The sequence below is a fragment of the Phocoena sinus genome, chromosome 11, assembly GCF_008692025.1.
Source record: "Phocoena sinus isolate mPhoSin1 chromosome 11, mPhoSin1.pri, whole genome shotgun sequence".
Lineage (NCBI taxonomy): Eukaryota > Metazoa > Chordata > Mammalia > Artiodactyla > Phocoenidae > Phocoena > Phocoena sinus.
The window spans coordinates 31,000,042-31,027,084 of record NC_045773.1 but is presented as its reverse complement, the minus strand read 5'-3'; the positions used below and the strand labels follow the sequence as shown (position 1 = coordinate 31,027,084).

General features: G+C 43.2%; 2 protein-coding genes across 7 annotated transcripts in view; one reads left to right on the top strand and one right to left on the bottom strand.

Moving 5' to 3' along the window:
* Window positions 1–5,492: 5,492 nt before the first annotated feature.
* Window positions 5,493–16,148, top strand: KCTD6 (potassium channel tetramerization domain containing 6). 3 transcript variants are annotated; one of them, XM_032650378.1, is made up of 3 exons: window positions 5,493–5,630; window positions 12,733–12,802; window positions 14,736–16,148. In XM_032650378.1, the coding sequence occupies exons 2-3, from the start codon at window positions 12,776–12,778 to the stop codon at window positions 15,420–15,422; spliced, it is 714 nt and encodes a 237-aa protein (XP_032506269.1). In that variant the 5' UTR covers window positions 5,493–5,630; window positions 12,733–12,775; the 3' UTR covers window positions 15,423–16,148. The 3 variants fall into 3 exon arrangements, with proteins under 3 accessions (XP_032506269.1, XP_032506270.1, XP_032506271.1); XM_032650379.1 differs by lacking the exon at window positions 5,493–5,630 and adding an exon at window positions 7,600–8,226; XM_032650380.1 differs by lacking the exon at window positions 5,493–5,630 and adding an exon at window positions 10,138–10,235.
* A 2,513-nt stretch (window positions 16,149–18,661) lies between these two features.
* ACOX2 (acyl-CoA oxidase 2) overlaps window positions 18,662–27,043 on the bottom strand; it is a 36,057-nt gene continuing 27,675 nt past the window's right edge. For all 4 annotated transcript variants that reach the window (XM_032650093.1, XM_032650092.1, XM_032650095.1 and 1 more), the window contains 2 exons: window positions 22,194–22,326; window positions 18,662–19,012 (listed from right to left, as the gene is read on the bottom strand). In XM_032650093.1, the coding sequence (XP_032505984.1) occupies window positions 18,950–19,012; window positions 22,194–22,326 (196 nt within the window). In that variant the 3' untranslated portion in view covers window positions 18,662–18,949. The remainder of the gene's footprint in view (window positions 19,013–22,193; window positions 22,327–27,043) is intronic.

Sequence of the window (27,043 nt, the reverse complement as noted above, 5' to 3'; positions counted from 1 at the left end):
CACCTGGTTGTTGAGGATGTGCTAGGTGCCAGGCACATTGTGAAGATCTAGGGTGCTGTTGTGGGCCAGACAGACACAGCTTCTGCTCTCAGGGAGCCCATGGTTCAGCTGAGCAGCAGTGAGGGGAGGAGGGAGGGACAGGCACTGTGGAAGTTATAGCTGGGGGACATCAGCCTGGCTGGGAGGTCAGGGAAGGTCAGAAGGGCCTCTCTGACAACATGGTGAAGGACGAGGAGACAGGCTTGCCCCGGGCTGGGGGAAGCGTGTTTTAGGCTAAGGGAACAGCATAACGGAGGCCCTGAAGTGAAAAAATGTGCAGCGGGTCCCGGATGCCAAAATGTGGCAGAGGGGCTGGGGTCCTGAAAGAGAGAAGAGGTGCAGAGGAGGGGGCTGGACAAGTGGGCAGGGGCCAGATCCTGAAGGCAGTGGGAGCCACTGAAGGAGTTTAAAGCAGGGAGGGTGACACAACCAGCTTTGTGTTCTTTAAGGTGACTCACGGTGGAGAGAAGAGGACGGATGGGTAGTGTGGCAGCAGAGAGAATGAGGGAGGCCAGGAGGGGGCTACTGCAGTTGCCCAGGATGGACAGTTTGGTGGCTTGGCCCAGCACGATGGTGGTGGAGATGGAGAGAGAGGGAAGGAGAGATGGATCCAGGCTGCACTGAGGAGGAAGACTTGGCAGGGCTGGGTGATCTGGCACCGGGATGTGAGGGGGTGGGAGTAGCAGGCATGACTCAAAGCTTCTGGTTTGGACAGATGGGAGGATGGTGGCACCACTTGCTGAGCTGAGCTGGGGACTTGGGAGGCTTGGGGGTGGTGAGGCGAGAGGGTTCAGGTTCGCACATGTTGAAGGTGAGGAAGCTGGTGGTGGACCACGGGGGACAGACTGTGAACGAGGAGAAACCCGAGGGGAGACAAGCAGAGCTGTGTTCAAATCTCTCTTCTCAGACTTGGCTGTGTGGCCTTGATCACCGACTTCACCTCTCCTTGCCTTCCTTTTCTCACCTGTATTCATGGGATGATGTGGGTCGTCTTCATAGTTGTGGGTGTGGTGGGAAGCCTCCAAGGTCACCCCTAATGACCCCACCTCCTGGTATTCAGGTCCTTGTGTGGTACCCTCCCACACTGCAATAGGGTTGGTCTGTGAGACCAAGAGACTATGGGTATGTCACTTTCAAGGCTGGGTTGTAAAAGACATTGTGGCTTCTCTGTTAGGTTACTTGCTTTGGGGGACGCCAGCTACCAGGTTGTCAGGAGAGGCTCATGTGAAGAGGAGCTACTGCATTCTGAGAAAAACTACATGAGTGAGCTTGAAGCAAATGTTCCTGCCCCAGCCAAGCCTTCAGCTGACTGCAGCCCCAGTTGACATCTAGACTGCAAGATCCGCTCCCTACCTAATCTGCTTCCAGAGTCTTGACCTTCAGAAACTGAGATAAGAAACGTTTTTTGGGCTTCCCTGGTGGTGCAGTGGTTGAGAGTCCACCTGCTGGTGCAGGGGACACGGGTTTGTGCCCCGGTCCGGGAAGATCCCACATGCCGCGGAGCGGCTGGGCCTGTGAGCCATGGCCGCTGAGCCTGCGCGTCCGGAGCCTGTGCTCCACAACGAGAGAGGCCACAACAGTGAGAGGCCCGCGTACCGCAAAAAAAAAAAAAGAACGTTTGTTGGTGGACTTCCCTGGTGGCACAGTGGTTAAGAATCTGCCTGCCAATGCAGGGGACACGGGTTCGATCCCTGGTCCGGGAAGATCCCACATGTTACGGAGCAACTAAGCCTGTGTGCCACAACTACTGAAGCCCGTGTACCTAGAGCCCGTGCTTCACAACGAGAAGCCACCACAATGAGAAGCCCGAGCACCTTAACAAAGAGTAGCCTCTGCTCGCCACAACTAGAGAAAGCCCGTGTGCAGCCAAAAAAAAAAAAAAAGAAACGTTTGTTGGGAATTCCCTGGCAGTCCAGTGGTTAGGACTTGGCACTTCCACTGCCTGGGACTGGGTTCAATCCCTTGTCGGGGAACTAAGATTCCACAAGCTGCATGGTGCAGCCAAAAAAGAAAGGTTTGTTGTTTTAAGCCCCTAAATTTTGGGACAACTTATGATGCAGCAATAGAGGACTGATCCAGAGGATAAAAGCACTTAGCATAGTGCCTGGCACATAGTAGGGGCTTTAGGAAATGCAGCATCTGTAGGTCTGGAGTTATGGATTTGGGAATCTTTTGGGAATCTTTGGGCTTAGAGACAAGAATGGAATCCACAGAGGTGGCTGAGCCAGCCCACAGAGAGGAGTAGATGGAGAAGAGAGTATGTATGGCCTTGGCCAGAAACCTGGGCTTAAGGAGTGGGTAAAGCAAGAGGAGGAGCATCTCTATGAGTCTAAGAGGAAGGAGGAAAACTAGAACAGGGCTCGGGGAAGAGGTTGTCCCTACGAGAGTGTGGTCAGTGACATCACTGCAGGGAGGCCTGAGAGGAGCTCTGAGGAGTGTCTTTTCGATTCAGCAACAAGGAGTTTTCTGGTGGCCCTACAAGAGCTATGCAGGTGGAGAACTGGGCCCTAAGGTCAGATTGAAAGCTGTGGGTCAGTATATAAGGGTAAACACTTTCCACCCCTAAGCCCCAAACCAAGATGGTTTACAGGAGAATCCTATAGAAAATCCAAACCACAGAAAAACCCCAATCTTTTTGCGGTACGCGGGCCTCTCACTGTTGTGGTCTCTCCCGTTGCGGAGCACAGGCTCCGGACGCGCAGGCTCAGCGGCCATGGCTCACGGGCCCAGCTGCTCCGCAGTATGTGGGATCTTCCCGGACCGGGGCACGAACCCGTGTCCCCTGCATTGGCAGGCGGACTCTCAACCACTGCGCCATCAGGGAAGCCCAAAAAACCCCAATCTTATAGAAGCTGCTCTAGTGAGTAGACACTGATTCCTTAATTTATTTTTAAAAATTTATTTATTTATTTATTTGGCTGCCTTGGGTCTTAGTTGCGGCACGCAGGATCTTTGTTGCAGTATGTGGATCTTTCATTGTGGCATGCGGGCTCTAGAGCGCTCGGGCTCAGTAGTTGTGCATGGGCTTAGCTGCCCTGCAGCATGTGGGATCTTAGTTCCCCAACCAGGGATTGAACCCCACGTCCCCTGCATTGGAAGGCGGATTCTTAACTACTGGATCACCAGGGAAGTCCCCTCTTATTTTATGAGGCTCATGTAACTTTGATAGCAAAATCAGACAAAGAGAGAATAAGATAGGAAAATAGTAGGCATATCTCATTCATAGATGTGGACACAAAAACTCTAAATTATTAGCAAATGAAATCCAGCACTATATTGGAAAAAAAAGCACATCATCAAGGAATGCGTGGAGAGTTTAATACAGTAAAATCCATGGTGTAATTAATTACATTGGGGGGAAAATCTCACATTTGATAAAATTCAACACCCATTCATAATAAAGCAGAATGGTACATCCTTACGTTGATACAGGGTATCTACCAAAAATCTACAACAAACACCATATTTAATGGTGCCATATTAGAAGCAGTCAAGAACAAGATAGAAATGTCACTATCATCATTGTTACTCAACATTGTGCTGGAGATTTTAGTCAGTGCAGTAAAATAAGGAAAAGGAAATAAAGACTGGACAGGAAGATACCAAATGTTATTACTTACAGACTCTATAACTACTTACATAGAAAATTCAAGAAAGCCTGTAAACTTCCTAGAACTAAATTAGAACTAAAAAAGTTTGCTGGATATAAGATTATTATATAATACGAACTACATTTCAATAACCATCAGTAGCTTATAAAATACAAATTTGAAAATATAATTTACAATAGTATTAAAAACTTTGAGATGTGTAGGAATTGTTCTGAGAAAACCACTGACAAAATTAATTCCTCTCAGTTTTTAGTTGAGGAAATAGAAGCCCCGAAAGGAGAAATGACCCCTCCAAGGACACCAGTAAGCCAGGGGCAATTTTGGATTTTCAGTGGCACCAAATCCTGGAGATCTGTGTTGGGTAATTTCAGCATTACCTTTCTTCTGTAAAATATAAAACTTGTATTTTTCTGATTATAAATTCAGCATCCGTGCATTCTAGAAAATATAGAAAATTCAGAAGAACATTTGGAAGTAGTTAAGTCACTAATATTCCCATCCTACTCTCTAGAACCAGGATCCATGATTTCGTGTATTTCCTTCAAAATTTTTGCCTGTGTATATTTACATTTTTTAAAATAAAATTAGGATTATACCATGTATACCATTTTGTGCACTGCTTATTTTCACACACATTTCCCTGTATCCTCACCTAGTCTTTTTGAATATGATAATGTAGCACTCAGTTATGTTGGTGAAGCATATGTCATTTATTTAACCTGTTGAGTTTTCAGAGAAAAACCAAGTAGCAGATATGACTGTGATGATCCTGCAGATAAAAGTTAAACCCCAGAGGCAGCTCATGCAATCGCAGCCATGAAGCGCAGGTGAGTTTCCAAGGCAAGTGGTTATCCTGCTGAAGGGGAAATGGCAAAAACCAACATCACATACCTGGTCCCACCTGGAAAGGGATGGAGATCTGGTTAGCAGGAAGTGAATGGGATTTGGAAAGACGCTATGCTTGGAGACCAATTAGCTCTGAGACTTTAGGTAATTCCCCACTCTTTGCAGCCTTGGCTTCCTTCGTGGCGGTAGCGGCGCCAGCTTCATCTAGGGCCGGCTCCTTCAGGCCTCAGAGCCTTTGCACTAGTCGTTTCCTCTGCTGAAGTCACTCTGCCCTTCTCCCCACCTGGCTGCCTTTCACTACTCCGCTGACAAGGCTGGAGAGGTGACCTTACTACCTATCCCACAGAAGGAAACGCCGGGAGGTGCTCTGGCCACAGTCCCAGAGTCCAGATCTTCCATAGCCACTGTATCTGAAACAGAGGCCCCCTCCCCTTATTCTCCAACTGATTCATGTACCTCCCAACATTTATAATTATACCTTGTCATTATTTTGGCTACTGGCTGTTTCCTTGGGTCTTTTCTGTTTTCTCCTCTCAGGATGCCCCGCCCTCTTGGTGGCCGCTTTACTCTCCAGGCCTGGAACATGGGAGTTCTCGGGGCCCCATGAGAGTTCGTGAAATGACAAGAGAAACAACTGTAGGGACCCTAGGCCTGAGAACTTAGCGAAAACTGACGGGGTCTGGGCTGATCCCTATCTACAGGCGGAGGCGGGATGTCGGGCGGATTCTGGGCGGAGCGCGGGGGAATCTGGGCGGAGCCTCAGGGGCTCGATTGGGGCGTCGGGGCGGGGCTTCGGGGCGGGGCTTCGGGGCTGCTGCGGAGTCGGTCTGACCTAGGCGCCCAGGCTACGCCTGATTGAGTTGTTCTGGCCGCTCGGCCCTCCGGCCACCATCCCACGCCGCCGTTAGGGGGCGTCTGCGCTCGTGGCGCCGCGTCTCGGCTGGTAAGGCGCCGCCCGCGCCGGGCGGCAGGAGCCGCAACTCCGGGCGCGGGCTCAGTCGTCCCTTCTGCCGCCGCCGCCGCCGCCGCCGCCGCCACTGCCGCCGCCGCCGGGCGCGGGCTCACTCGTCCACGCGTTCTCGTTCTCCGGCCGCCGGCGTCTCCCGGCCCGGCCACCACCGCTGCTGCAGCGCAGTGAGTAGTAGGGGCGGGCCCACGGCTTGGGGGCCCGGCTCGGAAGGGCCGGGCACTAGCAGAAACCCGCGCGGAGCAGCCCGGGGAGCGGGGTTGAGGGGAATCCGGGCGGCGGCGGGGCCGCACTGAAGGGACCGTGGGGAGCCCGGGCGGCGCGCTCCGGGGCTGGCACGAGCTCGCGGCGGGCTGGCTGCGGCCGGGGGCCGGCCTTGGGCGGAGGTTCCGGGCCCCGCCCGGGTGTGGGGGGACGTGCGGGGACGTGCGGGTTCGGCGGACCCGGGTTCCAGGCTCGGGTGCGTGCCACCCTCCCGGCCCCGAGAGTCTCCCGTCCCACGCCGGGGCCGGATCGGGGCGGGGGACTCCGCCTGCGGGCAACAGCGAAGCCCTGCCCGAGTGGGAGCACCTCGAGGTTTGCTCGAAAATGATTTGTTTGGGGTGGTGCTTATTGGTCACCGTTTGCCTTAATTTAAAGCCTACGGCAGGGCTTCTGAGCCCAGCCTTAGGAGATTTTCCGCCCCAAAGAGATTGACTGCAGCTGAGTTCTTTATGCTCAGATTTGTGTGTGTCAGGGCATTTTTAATGCTGGATGTCAGAGGTGATAAATGGCCGTGGAAAGGGGGAGCCCCTGAAGCACCTGCCGGGCTGTCAGTGGTGGAGGCTGTGTCTGGGGAGTGGGACTCGAGAAATGAAACAGATCCTGTTTGGATATTCTGCTGAAGTTATCATGTTTCTGCAAGTATACCAGTTCTAGAACAAGTTGATAATTCCAATTTTAGGGCTTTGTGATAGAAGAGGTTTGAGTGGTCAAGAGACCCGAGGTGACCTGGTTTGGCTAAGAATGTTTGGGGTAGCCTAAGTGTCCCTTACTCTTTCCCCTTGGCATGTTCATTTTCTTGCTGTCACAAATGCCTAGGTACATGAGTGATCCCAAGATAGGAAAGAAGGGAGGGGCCAGCATTTAGCACAGGACTGAGCCCAAGATTGAGATGTTTTCAAATGAACAGATGTGTAGCTAGGAAAAGGAAAATCTTTTTACCTGCATGGTTGGCAGGCTGAGAGAACTTGCCCTTGGCTGAGAACTGTCAAGCCATACTAATACTTCATTTTGTTTAACACCATAGATATTAAGGGTTGATGGTCAGGGACCGCCATAGATGCCATTTCTAAGGTTTGTGGGATTTGAATTTTCATAAATCATATTTTAAAGCATTACTGCATAAAGGAATTCTAGCGTTCTATGAATCCCTCAGTGTTTCTTGGATTTTGATATTTGGAGTCTGTTTAAAATGGAATACACGTATTTATTTGGATTTGGTTTTACCTTGGAGATAATCCTGAGTCATGCTTTAGAGAAGTTCCTTCTGTGATGAAGAGCTCAGCTGTCTGGTGGTCTCTGTGGAAGCCAGATGCTTCCCTTTACCTGTAGGTCTCCCTTCTGGAGCTCGGGGGAAAGGAGGATGGTGTTGGGGAGACTGGAAGCAGATTAAGAGGCCTTCTCTTTATGTATGCCCTGTCTCCATGCCCATGCTCTAAATTACTTGTGTTCACACTCTCAAGTTTCTCAATTTACCACAGAAATTTTATTTATGCTACTGCCACTAGTATTTTCACATTTGTTTGATACTTGTCAGTTTACCAGTGGTTTTTTTAAAAAATAAATTTATTTATTTTGGCTGCGTTGGGTCTTCGTTGCTGTGCGCAGGCTTTCTCTAGTTGTGGCGAGCGGGGGTTACTCTTCCTTGTGGTGCGCAGGCTTCTTATTGCGGTGGCTTCTCGTTGTGGAGCACAGGCTCTAGGCGCACGGGCTTCAGTAGTTGTGGCACACGGGCTCAGTAGTTGTGGCTCACGGGCTCTAGAGCACAGGCTCAGTAGTTGCGGCGCACGGGCTTAGTTCTCTGCAGCATGTGGGATCTTCCCGGACCAGGTGTTGAACCCGTGTCCCCTGCACTGGCAGGTGGATTCTTAACCACTGTGCCACCAGGGAAGTCCTACCAATGGTTTTTGATTCATGATCTCATTTTCTTTTCTGCAAGAAGCAGCTGGGCATAAAGAGTGATTTACTCAGTCTCATAATTAGTAATGGAGTCGACTTGGGATACAGATCCTCACTGGTGACCAGTTCTCTTTCTTCTGCGCTGGCCTGCCTGTGACTTCAGAATTCTAGTCCGGATCTTTTACCCTGTAGGCCAGTTGTTGCCTTTGTGTTGTGCCCAAGTGGTATCATTACTTTTGGGAAGGTGCTGTTATTCCGTTTTATTTTACAGAAACTGAGGGTAAGAGGAATTTTATGGTTTTGTGACTGTGGCAGCTCTTCAGTATTAAAGTCACTTTTCAACGTAGATCGCCTTTCTCCTAGACCACAAAAGGATTAGTTTTCGGACAAAACAATCCATTTCTGCAGTGGTTATGGTTGGGATAACCTAACACCATAATCACATTCCCCTTGTGCGCCTGGCTACCTATGCCACCTTGTATGTGAATGTTAACCCAAAAGACTCCTTTAGATGTCACTGAACTAGTTACTATAAAAAGTATTTCACTTTCAAACTCCCACATTTCAAGAACAGAGAAATTCAGCGCAAAGGTAACTCAGAGGGTATGTATAGATGGAATTTATTGAGTCTTCTTTTCTGAATACCAGACACAAAGATTTCAGTAGGAAGGTGTTTTAAAAGGGCTACCTGGAAACTTTGGGAAGGCAGTAGTTATACATTTTTATTATTTATTCAAGTTTGGAGGTGTGTATTGCAGTTATAGGTTATTATGTAGGAGCAGGACTTTTAGCCCGGAGAATTCTTAGTCTGTAGCAGAAATGATAAACCCAGAATATTTGTGTTAAATTAGTTCATCATAACCATGAATCCTGTAATTGAGTTCTGCAGTGGTGAGGAGAATGACTTTCAGGTGTTCTTATGCTACTCTTTAAGTCATTAACTTGTTGAATTGTGTAGTTTTCACATTTGCTACTATGGAAAATTCTTAGCGATTTCTTTTAAGACTTTTTATAAATTCTTGAGTGTGTGTTTTCCTTAATACAATTATCTGCTAACATTACACTGTCAGAATTTGTACATTAGTCATAATTTTCAGTACTGCTTTAGATTCGTTGGGAACGGTCAGCTAGTTGTTTCCACATGTATTTTATTTGCGCCAAAGGTTAGCTCTTTTCAGGTGAACTGATTTTATAGGGTCAGAAGTCTTTCTTTGAACTTTACAATTGTTTGTGCTTGGCTGCATTCACTGTTGTTTAAAATGATTGTTAGAAAGGAAAGTCACTTTGAAGGAAATTTTTTTTCATTGTTACCTTCATAATCTCCATTCCTGGATAGTTTTCTGAAATGTTGGATTTTTCTTTGTCTTCATCAAGTAAAACAGGCCCATTTGATGCCCATTTCAAGATCTTCCTTCTGCTGCCTGTCTTGTGGTCCTTTAATTTCTCATTAAGCCCTCCACTGGAGAGTGCCAGAAGGGAGAGAAGATGAAAAGCAAATGAATCATTTTCTAACTGTTAGCAGCTCTGGAAGATGACTTGAAAATTGAAGCTATTCCGGAAATTCTTTTGCTTTCATTCATCTGCATTGTCTCTGAGACGGTCCAAACAGTCATCAGTCAGAGGTCGATTATCCAGCTCTTGGTTGACCAGGAATCTCTTTGCCTTTTTTTTGGTTTGTTTCTTGATGTATCTGACCATCTTCACAGAGGATGTTTAGAAGTAAGGTGCAGAGATAAAATTTAATCTAATCAATACTATTTTTACCCCTTAGAGCTCTTTAGTGAATGTTTTGATTTGGAGGGATAGTTTAGTAGTTGTTATTGGAAGTGACTAATAGTAACTTCATTTTATTTTGATGTATCTTACATACAAATGAAGGGAGGCTTTTGGGTACTTTTTAAGAAACATGGGCTTATATAGATTCCCATAATTGCTTTCCTGAATTATTAAGTTTGAGGTTTTATTACATTTTTGTACTGGAACAGAACCTTGGCTTTTGCTGTGGAACAGGTTCAGGGGCATCATCTAATTTTGTGTGTGTGTGTGTGTTTGCTCAAAAAGTTTCCTTGTTTTGATTTAGCAGTAAAAAAGAAAAAAAAAGGATTAATAGTGGACAGTCCTTGCATAACAGCTGTAACTTTGATGATGGCTGTTTTTTTACTTGTCTTTGGTCTCCCATTTCTTACCATTTGGATATTCATGGAGTGGAGTTCTTTACTTCACTTACGACAAAGGACAGGGCTTCCCTGGTGGCGCAGTGGTTAAGACTCCGCCTGCCAATGCAGGGGACATGGGTTCGAGCTGTGGTCCGGGAAGATCCCACGTAATGCGGAACAGTTAAGCCCGTGTACCACAACTACTGAGTCTGAGCTCAAGAGCCCGCAAGCCACAACTGCTGAGCCCGCGTGCCTAGAGCCCGTGCTCCGCAACAGGAGAAGGCACTGCAACGAGAAGCCCGCGCACCACAACGAAGAGTAGCCCCCATTCGCCGCAACTAGAGAGAAAGCCCACGCACAACAATGAAGACCCAATGCAGACAAAAATAAAATAAATAAAATAAATAAGTTAAAAAAAAGAGAAAAGACAGAGTATAGCAGCCTTCAATTACACTAGTGAGTAGGTTCTTGCTATTTTGCTTCAAGGGAATTTTTACAAACCCATTGTGATCGCTCACTTTGAGTTACTGTTAAATAATAAATCCCTACTAGGTGGATAGGGTTAATAGATGGCTGTAGGGGTGTTTTAAGTTAATCCTTTCGATTTCTCATTTCTTGTATTCTGTTCTTTCAGTTTCTATCCAATGAGGGGTTTTATGGAAAGATCTGGACTAGGAGTCAGGAAACCCAAGCTCTTGTTCAGTTACTTTCTAGCTGTGGGGACTTGAGCAAGCCTCTTAATCTGCCGGTTCTCTCTTTTGCATCTCTAAAAGGGGCATAGTTATTCGCGCTCTGCTACTGTATCAGGAATGTTGGGGGGGACACTCCCCCCTCCCCGGCACTGCCCATTACTTAAATTGTTTCTTTATTCAAGAATCCCTTTTCAGGTTGTGCTAATATGCCTGCAGAGTTCCACTGAGCAAGCTCTTCCCGGAAGTCCTCCATTTTCACATTTGGAATGGTTCTTGTTCTTCCTTTGCTCAGGTCTCTGCCAGTCCATCTATTATATAGTACTTTTTGTTTGTTTGTTTTCATTTTTGGCTGTGTTGGGTCTTCGTAGCTGCACGCGCACTTTCTCTAGTTGAGGTGAGCAGGGGCTACTCTTCGTGGCGGTGCGCAGGCTTCTCATTGCGGTGGCTTCTCTTGTCGCGGAGCACAGGCTCTAGAGCACAGGCTCAGTAGTTGTGGCGCACGGGCTTAGCTGCTCTGAGGCACGTGGGATCTTCCCGGACTAGGTCTCGAACCCGTGTCCCGTGCATTGGCAGGTGGATTCTTAACCACTGCACCACCAGGGAAGCCCTTATATAGTACTTTTGAATTTTATTCTGTCCTTCAGTTGCTGCTTGTTGCCTTTCTTCATAGATTGAAAGCTCCACGAGGGCAAGGACCATACCTTTCCTCGCTCTACCCTGCAGTAAATGTCGGTTGACTGAATTATTTTTGAGGCTGTCAGTAATGAATACTTCAGGTGATGGGAAAATGCCAAAGATGGGCATCTTACCAGAACTTTGGGATGACTGGCCTTTTAAATCGCTCAGTTGCTGATCTACTGATCTGTCTGTTGGATCAGTAACTGAATCAGGTGCTCGTAATACAAATTGGTAAAACGTGTTTCTTGGTTCTGTTACTTCAAATACTGTTTATGAAGCAAGTCAGAGGAATGAAAGGTTGTCACAACAGCCCTGAATTTGTTCCATTTCTCACCCTATAGCATGTGGAGACCTATCTATATCCAACTGCTGAGTGTGGAGAATAAAAACTGACCCCACGTTGTCTGGTCCACATTTTAGCTTGTTTGCTTTGAAGAATTTGCAAGGTAGAGAAATAGATGCTTCAGGCTCTGATTTCAGCCCCTGCTGTGCTATGCAAATGTTCTCTACATGCCTGAGTGACCTTTTGAGAAAGAGCCTTTGTGATCTTCTGTAGCCAGGGCCTGTTCTGGGAATTAGTGTGCCAGATTCCTCTAAAAGTGGGAAAAGTGAATCTGTGCAAAGACCACGTTAAGAAAAAAAAAAAACAAACAACCAAAACAGCGCTTTTCCTGGATAAATACCGATAACTCCATGTTTCTTACTGTCTTTTGCCAAAGCTTTTGAAATTTGCTCTGGAGTTTGCTTTGCCGGGTGATTTGGGGAATGATGTGTGTGAGGGAGAACTGACTAAAGCAGTTCAGTAACTGGGAAACTGTTTAAGTGCTTTTGAATTGTAGATAAAAATAAATTCAAACTGGCATCTTTAGTATCTGGGTGTTTATCAGTGTCTTCAGGCTGGCTCTCCATAAGTGCCAGGGGACTGACTCTCAGATGTGTAAGGTTCTTTTTGCCCCCAATTGTGCTTTAATGGTTTGACATTTAACTGTTTTCTATTTGTTTTGATTATTGTACAAAATGTATCATTATTAAAAGTATAATTAGTTTTTCTATTTTACAAAAGAGCTACCATTCTGATATACTTCTCCTGGAAAGAGATACCGGTGTCTTGGAGGTTTATAGTTTTTAATGCTTTTGCTATGGTGTTTAGTTTATATAGCTGAAATGCTGATGAAAAAGTTTTCCCTTTCTCTCTTTCTCTTAACCTTTTTGATAAGGATCATCACAGGTTTGTACCAGGATAAGGTTGTAGAGGTAATCATAGTGTTCTCCTGTAGGAATTCTAAAAATTGAATTTTCGGAGAAGGTAGGTAGAGTTTGAATGACTGGTTTACTCACTAGGCTCTCTACCTTCTCTAAGTATAGGATAACTCTTTCTCTGTAAAGATTTGCCAGTCTCTTGGGGACCCATAGAAGGCCTTAGAGGAATCCTTTCCTCCCCAGATCTTTGCCTTGTAGCAGGTTTTAGTTGAGCAAAGATGAGTAGTTTTCTGGTGTTTGGCCTGCTCTGTTGGGTGAGAAAACTTTTCTATTCTGTTTTCATAGTTTCATGCACTGTCACATGTCTTTTTCTCTTCCCCAAGTTTCCCTGGAACCTGGGCTCCCCGAGACGCAGCACTGGAGCAGATGGATAATGGAGACTGGGGCTATATGGTGAGAGGCTTTTGCAGATGCATTTTGAAGGCTGGCAAATTATTTTTGTGTGTCTTTCCCCGCCTCTTATGTATTTTTAGGTATAATACATCTCATAAGAATGAAAATTATCAGTGGTGCAAACCGCCCCCACCCCCATTAGTTTAGATGTATTTTTTGGTGTTTTAACTTTGTTTGGTGTTTTTAGGTAAGCAAGCTCAACATGGACTCTCTATGTAACTTTTTTTTTTTTTTTTTTTTTTTTTTTTTAAACATCTTTATTGGGGTATAATTGCTTTACAATGGTGTGTTAGTTTCTGCTTTATAACAAAGTGAATCAGCTATACATATACATATGTTCCCATATGTCTTCCCTCTTGCGTCTCCCTCCCTCCCACTCTCCCCATCCCACCCTTCCAGGCTGTCACAAAGCACCGAGCTAATATCCCTGTGCCTTGCGGCTGCTTCCCCCCAGCTATCTACCTTACTACGTTTGTTAGTGTGTATATGTCCATGACTCTCTCTCGCCCTGTCAAAACTCACCCCTCCCCCTCCCCATACCCTCAAGTCCGTTCTCCAGTAGGTCTGCGTCTTTATTCCTATCTTACCCCTAGGTTCTTCATGACATTTTTTTCCCTTAAATTCCATATATATGTGTTAGCATACGGTATTTGTCTATGTAACTTTTGATAATCATTTTTGTTTTTGGTCTTTAAAGTATGTTGCCCTTAAAACTCTTCCATCATAGAGTAGTGACTGTTAAATGTCTAGTAGGTAATGGGTAGAGAGGACATTTTCTTGTGGTTGGGAAGGTTAACGGTTGAGAAGGTGCCACTTCTCCCACTAGCACTTTTTCTCGCATGTGCATGTGTCTTCCTATTTTCCTTTTCCTTTGGTGAGAAATATTTTATTTGTATAGTACCTGTCTTTACCTGTCTTATTTTATTTCTTAAATATGATTTTAAAAACCAAAGGTATGTATTATTTAGAGGAGCTTGCTTTTCAAAATTAAAGGCCAGATTGCAACATTAATGTTACAAAAGTGAATATACTATCAGATTATGAAATTTGAAAGCTGCTATTAGCCTTTGGGTATATGAGATTGTGTTGACCAAACTGTGTATTTTAACTTAGTATTTGATACTGGTATTTCCACGAAAAAGTTAGGAAGATTAGGTCTACACAAATTTTTATTTTATTTTTTTTTTTTTTTATTTTTTTTTTTTTATGCGTTACGCGGGCCTCTCACTGTTGCGGCCTCTCCCGCTGCGGAGGACAGGCTCCGGACGCGCAGGCTCAGCGGCCATGGCTCACGGGCCCAGCCGCTCCGCGGCATGTGGGATCCTCCCAGACCGGGGCACGAACCCGTGTCCCCTGCATCGGCAGGCGGACTCTCAACCACTGCGCCACCAGGGAAGCCCCACAAATTTTTATTTTTAAAATAAATTTCATGATTTCCCCCCTCCTTTTGAGGGGGAAAAGACAAAAGAAATATTGAAAGTAGATGTTTTATGTTACCAAATCATTTTTATTCTATTTTATGTTAAATTGAGTTAAGAAAAATGAAAGTTTTTTTTTTTTTTTTACTCTGAAAAAAACTTAAATGAGTATATTTTAGTTTGGCCTCTCTCCTCCCATAATATACTCTGACCTGAAAACTTCTCTCTAGATACTGGGCCTGAAATAAAGTGGCTTTGGAAGCCATGTCCTCCTTTTTTAGTGTAAACCTTTGAAGAATTGGACGTATCCCTTTTCTCTATTGAAAGCAAATGTTAGATCCCTTCATCCGGGTGGGTTTCTCACTGAAAATAAAGCTATATTTTGCATCAGTGGATTGCTAGATGTGTCGTAGCCTGAATCTTTTGCTTTGCTTGTTACCACTAATTTTCTTAATCTGTCAAAGTTAGGATTTAAAAACATTTCAGATGACTGATCATTTTTTAAAAACTTTCAGATGACTGACCCAGTCACGTTAAATGTAGGTGGACACTTGTACACAACGTCTCTCACCACACTGACGCGTTACCCGGATTCCATGCTTGGAGCTATGTTTGGGGGGGACTTCCCCACAGCTCGAGACCCTCAAGGCAATTACTTCATTGATCGAGATGGACCTCTTTTCCGATATGTCCTCAACTTCTTGAGAACTTCAGAGTTGACCTTACCCCTGGATTTTAAGGAATTTGATCTGCTTCGGAAAGAAGCAGATTTTTATCAGATTGAGCCCTTGATTCAGTGTCTCAATGACCCCAAGCCTTTGTATCCTATGGATACTTTTGAAGAAGTTGTGGAGTTATCTAGTACTCGGAAGCTTTCTAAGTACTCCAATCCAGTAGCTGTCATCATAACCCAATTAACCATCACCACCAAGGTCCATTCCTTACTAGAAGGTATATCAAACTATTTTACAAAGTGGAATAAGCATATGATGGACACCAGAGATTGCCAGGTTTCCTTTACTTTTGGACCCTGTGATTATCACCAGGAAGTTTCTCTCCGAGTCCACCTGATGGAATACATTACAAAACAAGGTTTCACAATCCGAAACACCCGAGTGCATCACATGAGTGAGCGGGCCAACGAGAACACAGTGGAGCACAACTGGACTTTCTGCAGGCTGGCCCGGAAGACAGATGACTGACCTCCAGCACTGGGAGAAGTTCCTGGAAGTGGACTCTCCAGGAGATCGAAGAGGCTGATTTTTTTTTTTTTTTAAATCACAGTGTGAGATTTTTTTTTTTTAATATTTGTATTTATTTGAAGGCACTGGGGACCAGAAGGAAGGAAGTTTTGTGCTTCAGCAGACTCCTCTGTGTTTTGTTCCCTTCACCCTGAGTATGCATGTGCCTGTTCAGAGCTTCCAGATACCTTTTTTATAAAAAGAAGTCTGAAAATCATTATGGTATATAATCTACCCTTAACAGAACTTGTTTTTATTACAGTGCTAAAATGATTTCTGATTAAATAGTCCCTAACTCAACTAGAAGGCTAAAAATGCAGGAATGAAAGAATAAACAGAGTACTCATGATGCCTTTGGGAAAAATCAAAACATCATGTAGGGTGACCTAGTTTTCAAACCAATAAGCAGTATTATAATATTAAAGGAAAACTGTTCCAATCGTTTAAAAGTACTTGTTAAGTACTGCTTTTTACAGTTACGACAACTGTTTCTTTCTATGCATATAAATCAAGCAACCAAATATCTGTAGCCATGGAAATGTCTGACTAGAAATATTTATATTGGCTTCTGAATACACAGTGTCCCTGTGGTAGAAATCTTACTTCTTATGCCTGGTGCAGTATAATTCCCAAGTGTACTGTCTACCAGAATAAATAAATAAATAAATAAATGAAATATGAAAATTAGGTTTGTATTTATTGATTATTGTCAGTTAAGGGGGAAAATCGTATTCTTTGTCTAAAATATGCATTGTTTTATGTCCCAATAAATGCTACCTATAGCACATTCGTATTTGATTCAGGAGGACTCAGTGGAACTTTAGGATGTGGTTTATAGAATTCTACTATGCTGTTGAAGCAGGGAATTGATGGAATTATTAGTTTTGTCGAAAAGAGTGCATATCTGGACAGTGAACGTACAGTTTGACAAATTTTTTTCAACTAGGACTTATTTTGAAGATTATAGATTTTTCTTCAGTAAGCCACCAGTTGTCATTGCTCTATGACCCTTATTCTAGCTTTGTATCGAGCACAGGGACAAACCGACTCTTTAGCCATTTTATTCTCATATATTATGGTGACCCACAAATGTATTTTGTTATTAAGGTTAAATTTCTGAGCAGAAGAAAACTGCAGTGAATGAAGGATCTAGAACAGTTGGAAATATCATGTACTTTTAAAATTTTTACTGTAGTCTTATTTTGCATAAGTTCATTTGATTTTGCATAAGTTCATTTGATTCTATTTCTTGGAAGTTACTCACTGGAAGGATTATGTTAACTATAGTGAAACTTCCTAGTTTGCTAGAACACCTTTTAAAAGAAAGTTCAGAAATTTCTTCCCTGTTGTCTAAGGGAGGAGTAGAGTCCTGAGGCTGTGTGACCCGGGGAAGCTCACTCCTTTTCTCCTCTGAGAAGATTCTGAAATTCTCTTTCAAAGAAGGATGAGAACATTTACTTACATCCATTTCTGCCCACGTCTCTCTGAAAACTTAAGATTTGACAAATGACCAATATCCAGAAACCTGTAACTACCCCATTTTTACCATCTTCAAACTAAAATCCCTTAATGTTATTGGTAGGTTGCTGTGGTTTCAGTAAACGTACTAAGGATGAGGTTATCTTTTTAGAAAATGGTCTCCTCCTTCAAACTGATTAGTGGTTACCTAAATAAGAGACAAGAAAAGGAACAGCCCAGCCAGCTATGTGTTGTTGAGTTAGCTGAGGTGAATGAAAGATGAAATTATTTGGGTTGAAAACAGGTATGGAAATGGGAATGAATAGTTGTTCCAAGGTTTTAAGAGTAAAACATCTATGAGGTCTCTTCCTTGTCCAGATTACTGGAGATAAGTTTGCTTTTGGTAAATTTTCTCAGATTTATAAATTATTAACAATTAAATGATTATTTATATGAGTAAATTAGGAAAAGTAGCCCGCTGAGATTTTTTGCAATTTAATTTGTTTGATGGTATTCAATTTTGAGTGTTTTATATACTTGGGCAGTTGAAAATGATGTGAAAAATATAGGTTGGTTATATTTGGGTAGTTTGAGACAATTATGTCTTTTATGAAACTTTAAATCATTTTTACTTTGGAAGAGTTGATTTTTTAAACATTTATGTTAGTTGTATTCCTAAGGCTCTATTTTTTTCCTTTTCTTTTTTTTTTTTTTTTTTTTTTTCCTTTTCATTTTTTTAATTGAAGTATAGTTGACGTACAATATTATATTGGTTTCAGGTGTACAACATAGTGATTCGACATTTATATACATTACGAATTGATCACTATAAGTCTGGTAACCATCTGTCACCATACAAAGTTATCACACTATTATTGACTATACTCCCTATGCTGTACATTACATCCCATGGCTTGCTTATTTTATAACTGAAAGTTTGTACCTTTTAATCCCTTTCACCTACATCCCATCCCCACCTCCGCCAACCACCACTGTATCTATGAGTCTGTTTCTGTTCTGTTTTGTTTGCTCATTTGTTTTGTTTTTTAGATTCCACATGTAGGTGAAATCATATGGTGTTTGTCTTTCTGTGTTTGATTTATTTCACTTAGCCAGTACTGTCTCATGTCCATTCATGTTGTTGCAAATGGCACAATCTCATTCTTTTTTATGGCTGAGTAATATTCCTTTGTTTATGTACACCACAGTTTCTTTAGCCATGCATGTATTGTTAGACACTTAGGTTGCTTCCAGATCTTGGCTGTTGTAAATAGTGCTGCAGTGAACGTAGGGGTACATGTATCTTTTCAAATTAGTGTTTTTGTTTTCTTTGGGTAAATACCCAGAAGTGGAATTGCTGGATTGTATCATAGTTCTATTTTTAATTTTTTGAGGAACCTCCATACTGTTTTCCATAGAGGCGGCACCAACTTACATTCCCTGCAGCAGTGCACAAGTGTTTCCTTTTCTCCATATCCTTGCCAGTACTTGTTATTTATTACCTTTTTAATGACAGCCATTCTGATTGGTGTGTGATGATCTACATTTTATTTAGATTATACCAAGTATAGGCACTTTTAGAAGAGGATTGTTTGTGTGCGTGTGTGTGTGTGTGTGTTCTTTTAAGCCCTGGGATAAATAAATGTGTGCTATAAGGACACAAGTGATAACTAATGAGTCTATTGGCTTTTGCTAGATCTAAAGCAAATCCTGGCATTTAACAAAATAGAAGCTGCAAATGGATAGTGCTACTGTTTTTTTATTGTGGGAAATTTCAAACATATTCGGAAGTAGAATAATGTAAACACCCACGTACCCACTGAATAGCTTCAACAATGACTCACTCCCCCTTTTTCTTCCCATGGATTATTTTGAAATAAATCACAGATATTTCATCTGCTTCAGTCTGTGTCTCTGGAAGATAATGATTCTTTTTAAAAATACATACATATGTAGTTGTAGATTTTAATGATGCATATGCCATAGTACCATTACCACGTGGTGGTGCCTCCTGAACGCTGTTGATTATTTCATAGCCTGGATCTCCAGCCTTGTAATAATGGTCTTATATATTTCTCATACGCAGGGTTCCCCTGTTTGTAGAAAAAAGTGTATTGTTAAGACAGACTATTTCTGCCAGGATTAATGACTTTTACTTTCAAATTAAGTTTTTAGTTTCAAAAAAGTAACATTACATACGATTCTTAATTTTTAAATTTGTTTTTAAAGTTCATTTTGTGTGAACATATGGGGAAACATTTTTTCCAAAGGGCATCCTTCCTTTTCTCATGCAGATTTTAAATTGTGGATGCAGGTGGCCAATTAAAAAAACACAGCTATCATTTGCTTTTGGGATTTAATACAAATGAAAGGCTTGACTCTTTGAGGCTCTTTGAAATTGAACATGTTAACCACAAAGCAAGGAACTAGAAGGTGAAATCAGGTAAGCAATATTCTATGTCAGAATTGGGTATCCCCATTATTTTCTAAGGTGATGTCTTGATTTCTTTTCTTCACAGATCTACCCTTATCTTTTATAATATTTACTTGTTTACTTTTTTGCCTGTCTCAGTTAAAGCTGTAAGCTCTTTGACGACAGGGTCTATGACCCTTTTGTTCTCCTGTGTCCTCAGTACCTAGAATAGTTTCTGGCATACATCATATGCCCAGTAACTATTTGTTGAATGATTGAATGAATGCATGGATCAGTAGGTGTGTTTAACGCATCTGGCAACTACTTGAATAAATTTCTGCAATAGAATAATTGGGGGGAAATAGGATTCTTATTTTGAAATTATCCCGAGTGGTTCTTTCACTGCTTGCATCTATAGGGAATCACTTAGATAGGAGTTCACGTGGGGAACAGGAACAGTCTTTTGCAGTTCATTTCGGAGAAACTGTCTTGAAATAGCATCCAAATCAGGAAAAAAGCCAAAAGGCAGAACACCATAGCGAGAGTAAGCCATGGGAGTGCATCATCCTGTCTGGGGATAAAGCTCAGCACCTAACCTGCCCCAGACAGGAGAGACTCTTATAATTCTAAGACTTTCAACACAGCATAGCACTTTTCTTTTGGTAGAAATGTCAGTGAAATAAATTCCTGTGTGTACTTTTGTGTCTACAAGGCATGTTTCAAAGTAGCTTTTGTTTTAATTTATCTGAAATACCTGTAGTGTGCCTTTTTCTGCTAGTGCAAATGAGGAAAAATGTCTCTAACTGCAGTTTCAAAATTACCTACAGCAGATTAGAAACTACACTTTAAAAGGGCTATTTTGATGGTGCCTAGAGGAGCCAGAAATGTAAGATTAGGGAGGCATATATTAGTTGTCAACCAAGTGTCGTTTTAACTAACTGGAAACATTCTTCAAGGTCACTCATAATCTCACATTCTTAAAATCGCTGTGCATGAAAGAGTCACGTTGCCGTACCTGTCACCTTTTGTGCAAGGTAATCTAAGCTAGGATGGCAAAAGTTTGCAGTATTGGGTATGTAGCAGGGTCCTTGTTCCGCTGTGTAGGTCACAGAACCATGTTCATTTACTCCGTAAATGCAAAGTATCTACTCTGTGATAGACTCTGGAGTTGGGAAGATGAAAACTCCATCCTTGTTCACAGTCACGTGGCCGGAGATAGGGAAGAGTGAATAGGATGGCGTGCATCACCATCTTACCAAGTCTGCTGATGTTGTGGGTCAGTCATGCCCCTCATCTAGACAAGCCTGCCCTCTAGAATTTAATCTAGTGTCCAGATTAAATTCTTTCAAGATGAAGAGTAGAAACAAGTAAAAGACAAGGAAGCCCCTGTGTTCTTTGGTGAATACGAGGAATCAGGAGAACTGGCATGTTTCCTTGTGTTGCTAGTAAAGCAGGTTTGAGCTAGATATGTCAGTGTTTCCTGACAGGTGTTAAGGCAGGGTAGGTTTTTCTCTCGAGTACCAAAGGGCATGTGTGTTTCTTTAGACCACAGGGGCTAATCTGGAGTGACAGGATTGCTGTAGGTCTATGCCAGGATTTAAATGTTAGAAAGTAGAGAGATCTAATCATTAGAAAAAGTAGCACACTAGAAGTAGCTTAACGGTACTAAGCAGTAAATGTATTGTATCTTCTTTAGGTAAGTTCTTTATCTTTCCTTGTTGAGTTAAAAGGATGCCTTCCTGGAGACAGGGATTGGCCTTCTGGCTGACAACCATCTTGGGGGTAACGTTGTGTTGCAACTTTAGATAACCATGTTAAATTAAGCTATGAGGTATGACAGGATGCAGAATTTTAAGAGCAAGTCTAACACCATGCTAAGTGTGAATGAAAGCCTGAGAGGTGCCAATTTGATGAGGTGTTAAGACACCTTTTCTGAAATTTGAAGAGGAAAGGGGTAAAAAACTAGACTTCATCATCTGAATTACAGATCTGCATTATAGAACTTAAAATAACCTGTTGTATAGCTATAGAGTGTTTTTGTTTTGATCATGTGTATCAAATCTGCTAGTAAATGTTGGTTCCCCAAATTGTAAATACAGGGTTTATTTCTCTACTCCAGTTAATGTAGGCGTTGATATTCATAATGTTTCCCAATGAGGCTCATAGCAGAGAGTCTGGGATGCTGGCTGTAGACTGTTAGCATTTTATGAGTCCTCCCCCTTCTTCTGTTAATGAGTTCTCGTGTTCTCTCCTGGGACAGCTGGGCATCTTTTTGCCATAACCCTTGTAATTGTCATTTATTTGGCTTTCCTGGGGTACTGATGGCAGTGCAGCAGGCTTCTTTGTCCCTGGGATTTTCTTCCTTGTAGAGAAGAGGGAGGAGGCATCTCTAGCAGGCATTGAGGGCTGAGAGAGAGACCCCCACCCCCAAGCTTCCTATCACCCCTGAATACCTACTGTATCAACACGAAACTAAGAGTTAAAAGGCTGAAATTAAGATGGTTAAATCAGTGCAGTGATTTATCTTTTTATTTCTGTTACTTAAAAGCCACTTTGCCACTATGTGTGTATGCCCTTGTGTATGTCAAGCCGTGATTTAGAGCTTGGGCCTTTCTCCAAATTCCCTTTGCCAAATTCTGAGCAATGCATTTTGCTTATTACAATTCAGACTCAGAGTTCCTACCAGGCCACATCCCTGCTCCTGGTTTCTTTTATGTATTCTCAAAATATTTTAAATAGACATGCTATGCCAAGCAATTTCTAACCTAATGGGAATCAATTAAAATGGGAAAACATGGAGGTATATTCACTGCTTGCTCTCGGCTCTCTTGCATAATTTATAATGTGTTCTATTCAACTACCTGAGTATTGGTTGGTGACCTCTGAGCCCACTGGAACAGACGTTCGTAGACATTTCCGTCATAACAACCAAGTGCTGAATTTAAACACTGATCGGTGAAGTCAAAAGCATCAGTTAACAAGACAGCATCCTTTCTGAGAGAAAAAAACAAAAGAGTTGTATTTTAGATTGCTTTTACGAATCTGATTAATCTGGGATGGTGAATAACAACACCTAATTAGAAGTTGCATCATTATCCACTTTTCGAACAACTTGGCTTTTTTTTTCTTTAAGTTTTAATTTTTGATCAGTTATATAAGCACAGCATAAAGAGTCAAATAGTTCTTCAAGGCTTGTTATTGAAAATCAGCATATCCCTGCCTCTCCCCTCCGTTTCTTCCCCCCTACCCCTAGAGGCAATCAGTTTTAGTCTTTTAGCTGATATTTTGGGAATTTACCCGAATGACTCTAAATGTCTTGTTTGTATTGCTACTTCATATTCATTGGTGCTAGATATTATCTGTTGACTATTACAGAAGATACGGATTTATTTTAGCACCACTCTCCTCAGCAGTACCAATCATCCCCCGTCCCCATCCCCCAACCTCTGCTTCCTCCCCACGGCCTTCCTGCCTCCCAATATAATTACAGTTTTGGCCAGACTGATATTCAGTGCTTACCTTGTTATGACTGTATGTATCCTGTGTGTTAGTATGAGTTTATGTATTCTGTTCACGGCAGAGCCACGTTCCCACCACATCTCTCCTGTTCTAGGGGTCGCTCTCCAGCACTTCTGTCATAATTCTTAGTGATTTCACTGTCTATGTGGAAGTTCCTCTAAAACTTGGTTTCTCAGTTCCTTGAATCTTCTCCTCCACTGACCGTGTTCTGCAGCCTCGCTCTGTCACTGTCTGCCAGGATCACGCACCAGGCCTTGTCATCCACACCTGCATCTCACCATCGTCTCAGCCATGTTCTTGTCACTGTCTCCTCTTTCTAGCTTACTCCCTCTACGATTCTGACTTCTATGATTCTTATTTTCCCTCTCAAGCGACAAAATTATTTTAACCTATGGAATGAAATATTAAAATAATTGTTCCCATGCTTCCCTTCCTTTTTTAGCAGAGGATATAAAATAAAATATGTGATTATTTGTTTACACTCTTCCTTAACCCTCGTTTCACAGAGTATTTGAGGTGACTGAGATACTGGACTTATTTAATCCTTTCTGGATGGCCTTTAATCATTATTATGAAATGATTTTCCTACAGGGCTGTTCATGATTCACCTACTGCCTATTTAAAGTCCCTCATCTACACGGTGTCACTTCCCTCGTCTGTCTGAAATTCCATGGTCTATTATATTCACTCCCTCCAAACGATATTGAGCAATTTTTCCTGCTTTGTCATACTTGTTTAGCAAAACCCCATTCCTCGTTATTTCGAGTTGTCCACCGACTTTGACCCATACCTTTGTAACAATATATGGCTGGAAGAACCAATACTGACTGTTGTAATAAGGACTCAAGTGGGCCCTTATTGCTACCCAGCAGTCATATCACATTCTAATTCCTTTACTCCTCCATTCTCTTAGATGATTATCTCCCACCTTCTCTTTGATGTTCAGATCTACACTACTCACCTCCCCATCTCTCTCAACCTAGATGACTTTGAGTCCTATTTCACTGGTAAAATAGAAGTGGTAAGAAGAGTTCCACAAGTTCCCACCCATGCATTTAAACATATGGGGTTTTCTCTCATAGTACAGGTAAACTGTCCAGGTTCCCAGCTCAGACCAGTCCCTCCTCGTCCACTAGATGCCTTCCCCTCCTGCCTAGTAGAGAGCAATGTTCCAGAAGTCCTCCTGCCTTTCCCCTATAACGTCAAAATTCCCCTCTCTCCCGGATCATTTTCATCAGTTTACAAACAAGCTGTCATTTCTCCCACCTAAAAACAATCATTTGGGGCTTCCCTGGTGGCGCAGTGGTTGAGAGTCCGCCTGCCGATGCAGGGGACACGGGTTCGTGCCCCGGTTTGGGAGGATCCCACATGCTGCGGAGCGGCTGGGCCCGTGAGCCATGGCCGCTGAGCCTGCGCGTCCGGAGCCTGTGCTCCACAGTGGGAGAGGCCATAATGGTGAGAGGCCCGTGTACTGCAAAAAAATGAAATAAAATAAAAACAATCATTTGACTCTATTTCCCTCTCCATCATCTGACCCGTATCTTGACTCTGCTTTGTGACAAAACTTGAAAGAGTTCTGATTGTTGATGCTTGCTCTTTCTGGTTCTTCTCCGCCTCTTCTCAACTAGATCTGTTCAGGTCTTCACTCCCACCATTCCACTGAAGCAGCTCTTGTCGAGGTCACCTCATCATCATCTTTGGAGGGTCCCAAGACTCCGTACTCACCCCTTGTGATACCATCCTTCTCATGGCTTTAAATACCAACCATATGCCAGTGACTTCGAAAGTTCTCTCTCCCGTCTCTCCTGCCTACTAACATCTTACTTGATTTCTAGCAGGCTCTTCAAACTTGATGTATTCCAAACCAAACTCCTGACCTTCTAAACCTTCTATCCATCCTGCCCAAACCTGGCTCTCCTGTAGTCTTCCCCGTTTATAGTAAATGGCGACTCTGTCCTGGCCCAAAACCTGAACTCCTCTCTGTCTCTTACATTCCATATCTAATCTGTCAGCAAATCTTGTTCTACCTTCAAAATATATCCAGACTTCTACCACTTCCCACCACCTCCAGTGCTATCACCCTGGTCCAATCCAGCAGCATCTCTCCCCTGGATTATTGCAGCAGCCTCCTGACTGGACTCCCTGCTTTTCACTATTGTCCCCCTCCCGAGTCAATTCTTAACATGGCAGCTGAAGTGACCCTTTAGAAACACACCTCAGATCTCCTCAGATTGTGTCTGTCCTACGCTCAGAAGCTTCCTTGTTCTCACACAAAGTGAAAGTCAAAGTCTTACATCTTTGCAGTGACCTACACCCACTCCATTGTTGTTCCCAGTACACCCCTAGTTCTCTGACCTCTGTTCTCATTCTCCACCTCAGTCATGCCACTCCAGCTGCTGCGGCCTCTTCTCTGTTTGCTGGATGGACATGCCAGGCACTCTCTGGCTTCCAGCATTTGTACTTCTCCTTTGCCTGGAATGCACTTCTCCCAGCCAACCACATGGCTCCTCTCACCTCCCCACCTTCAGATCTTAGACATCACTCTCCCCGAGAGGCCTTCTCTAACCTATTTGAAACTACAGTCCTCCACCCCCACCCCCAGCATTCCTCATTCCCCTTCCCTGCTATCTTTTTCTTCGTAGCGTTTATTACCACTTTGCACACTATATGTTTGACTTATTTTGTGTATGTGTGTTTGTTTCCTCTCCTCCAGTCTGTCGCCTTTTCAATCTGAAACTCATATCCTTCATTTGAGGAGTATTTTCTTGAATTATTTTGTTAATGATTTGCTCCCTTCTGCTTGCTTTGTCTTCTCTTTCTAGACCTGTTCTTTAGATGATGGACAGTTAGGATCAGTCCTCTTACTATTTTTAGCTTCTCTCCTATTTTTGTCTCTTGCCTTTTTGCTTTCTTTCTGCGAGATTTCTGCAGCTTTGTCTTCCAGTCCTTCAATTGAGCTTTTCATCTTCACTATCATTAATTTCATAGAGCCCTTTTTTTTTTTTGGTTCTCTGAATATTACTTTTTAGGAAATGACATTCTTGTTTTGTGGTTGCCATAGCTCCTCTTAACTCTTTGAGGATATTACTGATCTTTCAAAAAAGTTCTCTTCTCTGTGAAGTTCCTTTTGTGACCCTCAAGTCGCCTTGTTCTTGCTTGGTCTCTGTCTTTTATGTCAAGGGCTTTCCTCAGGTGTCTGGTGATCCCTGAGTGTCTGATCATAGCTAAGAGTGGGGCATTAACTAGCTGATTAGAAGTCTGGGTGTGCTTGTCAGTGTGGGGTTCCCTGTGGGGTGAACTGGGTATACCATTGGGGGACCTTGGTGTCAGTGTCTTTACTTCTCTCTCCTTTGGGCTGGTCAGATTCTCTAGAGGAGGATCATGTTATCATTTTCCTGCAGGACACGAGCCTGGCTGCCAATTTGCTGGGAACCAGTGGGAAAAGAGGGCTGGGGGAGAGGACTGTCAGCATTGGCCTATAAACATTTATTCAAGGCCCTGTTTTCTGTAGGGTAGCCTGATGTTCTTCATCCTCAGCTATGCCTGATGTCCCCTAGTCTGTAGACCCTCTGTTTACCCTCCTGCCAGAGTGCGGTCAGGGAAAGCCTTAAAACTACTCAGACAGGAGAAGGGGAACTGGGGATTCAACTCCTTCTGAAATAGACTTCCAACCCATCCTGTCACGTTTACCTTCACCCCCGTTGCCAGAGGTCCCTGGTGCTGTAGTTCTTGAGGTTCTTTGGTGGCACTTGTTTGCTTCTTGGCTTTTCCTACTGCTGGTTTATGATTCAGTTTATTCAAGTCTGCTAAGTCACTGTTTGTCCATCTACTCTCCAAATTTCATGTTTCCTCTGCTGTTCTCTTTCTTTGTGGGTTAATGCCTTTTAAAATTTAAATTTTTATGGGTTTATGCCTTTTTTAATTTACTGACGTTTTAGTAGGGTTTCAGGAGGGAACAAAAATAAATGCATATGTTCAGTCTGCCGTCTTTGCCTGGAAGTCTCCCACCTGAGATTTTATGACCATTTAAACAACTAAAAACTGTTTTGGTCAGTTAATTACCATAACACAGAGAGCTGGTTGTTAGTGTCACTTAGAATAGTGTGCCGTCCTTCATTTGTCATCTCAGAAATCTGAGGGCGATACTGAATAATCGAGGCATGGAACACAGAACTGTTAAAAGCATGGAGTC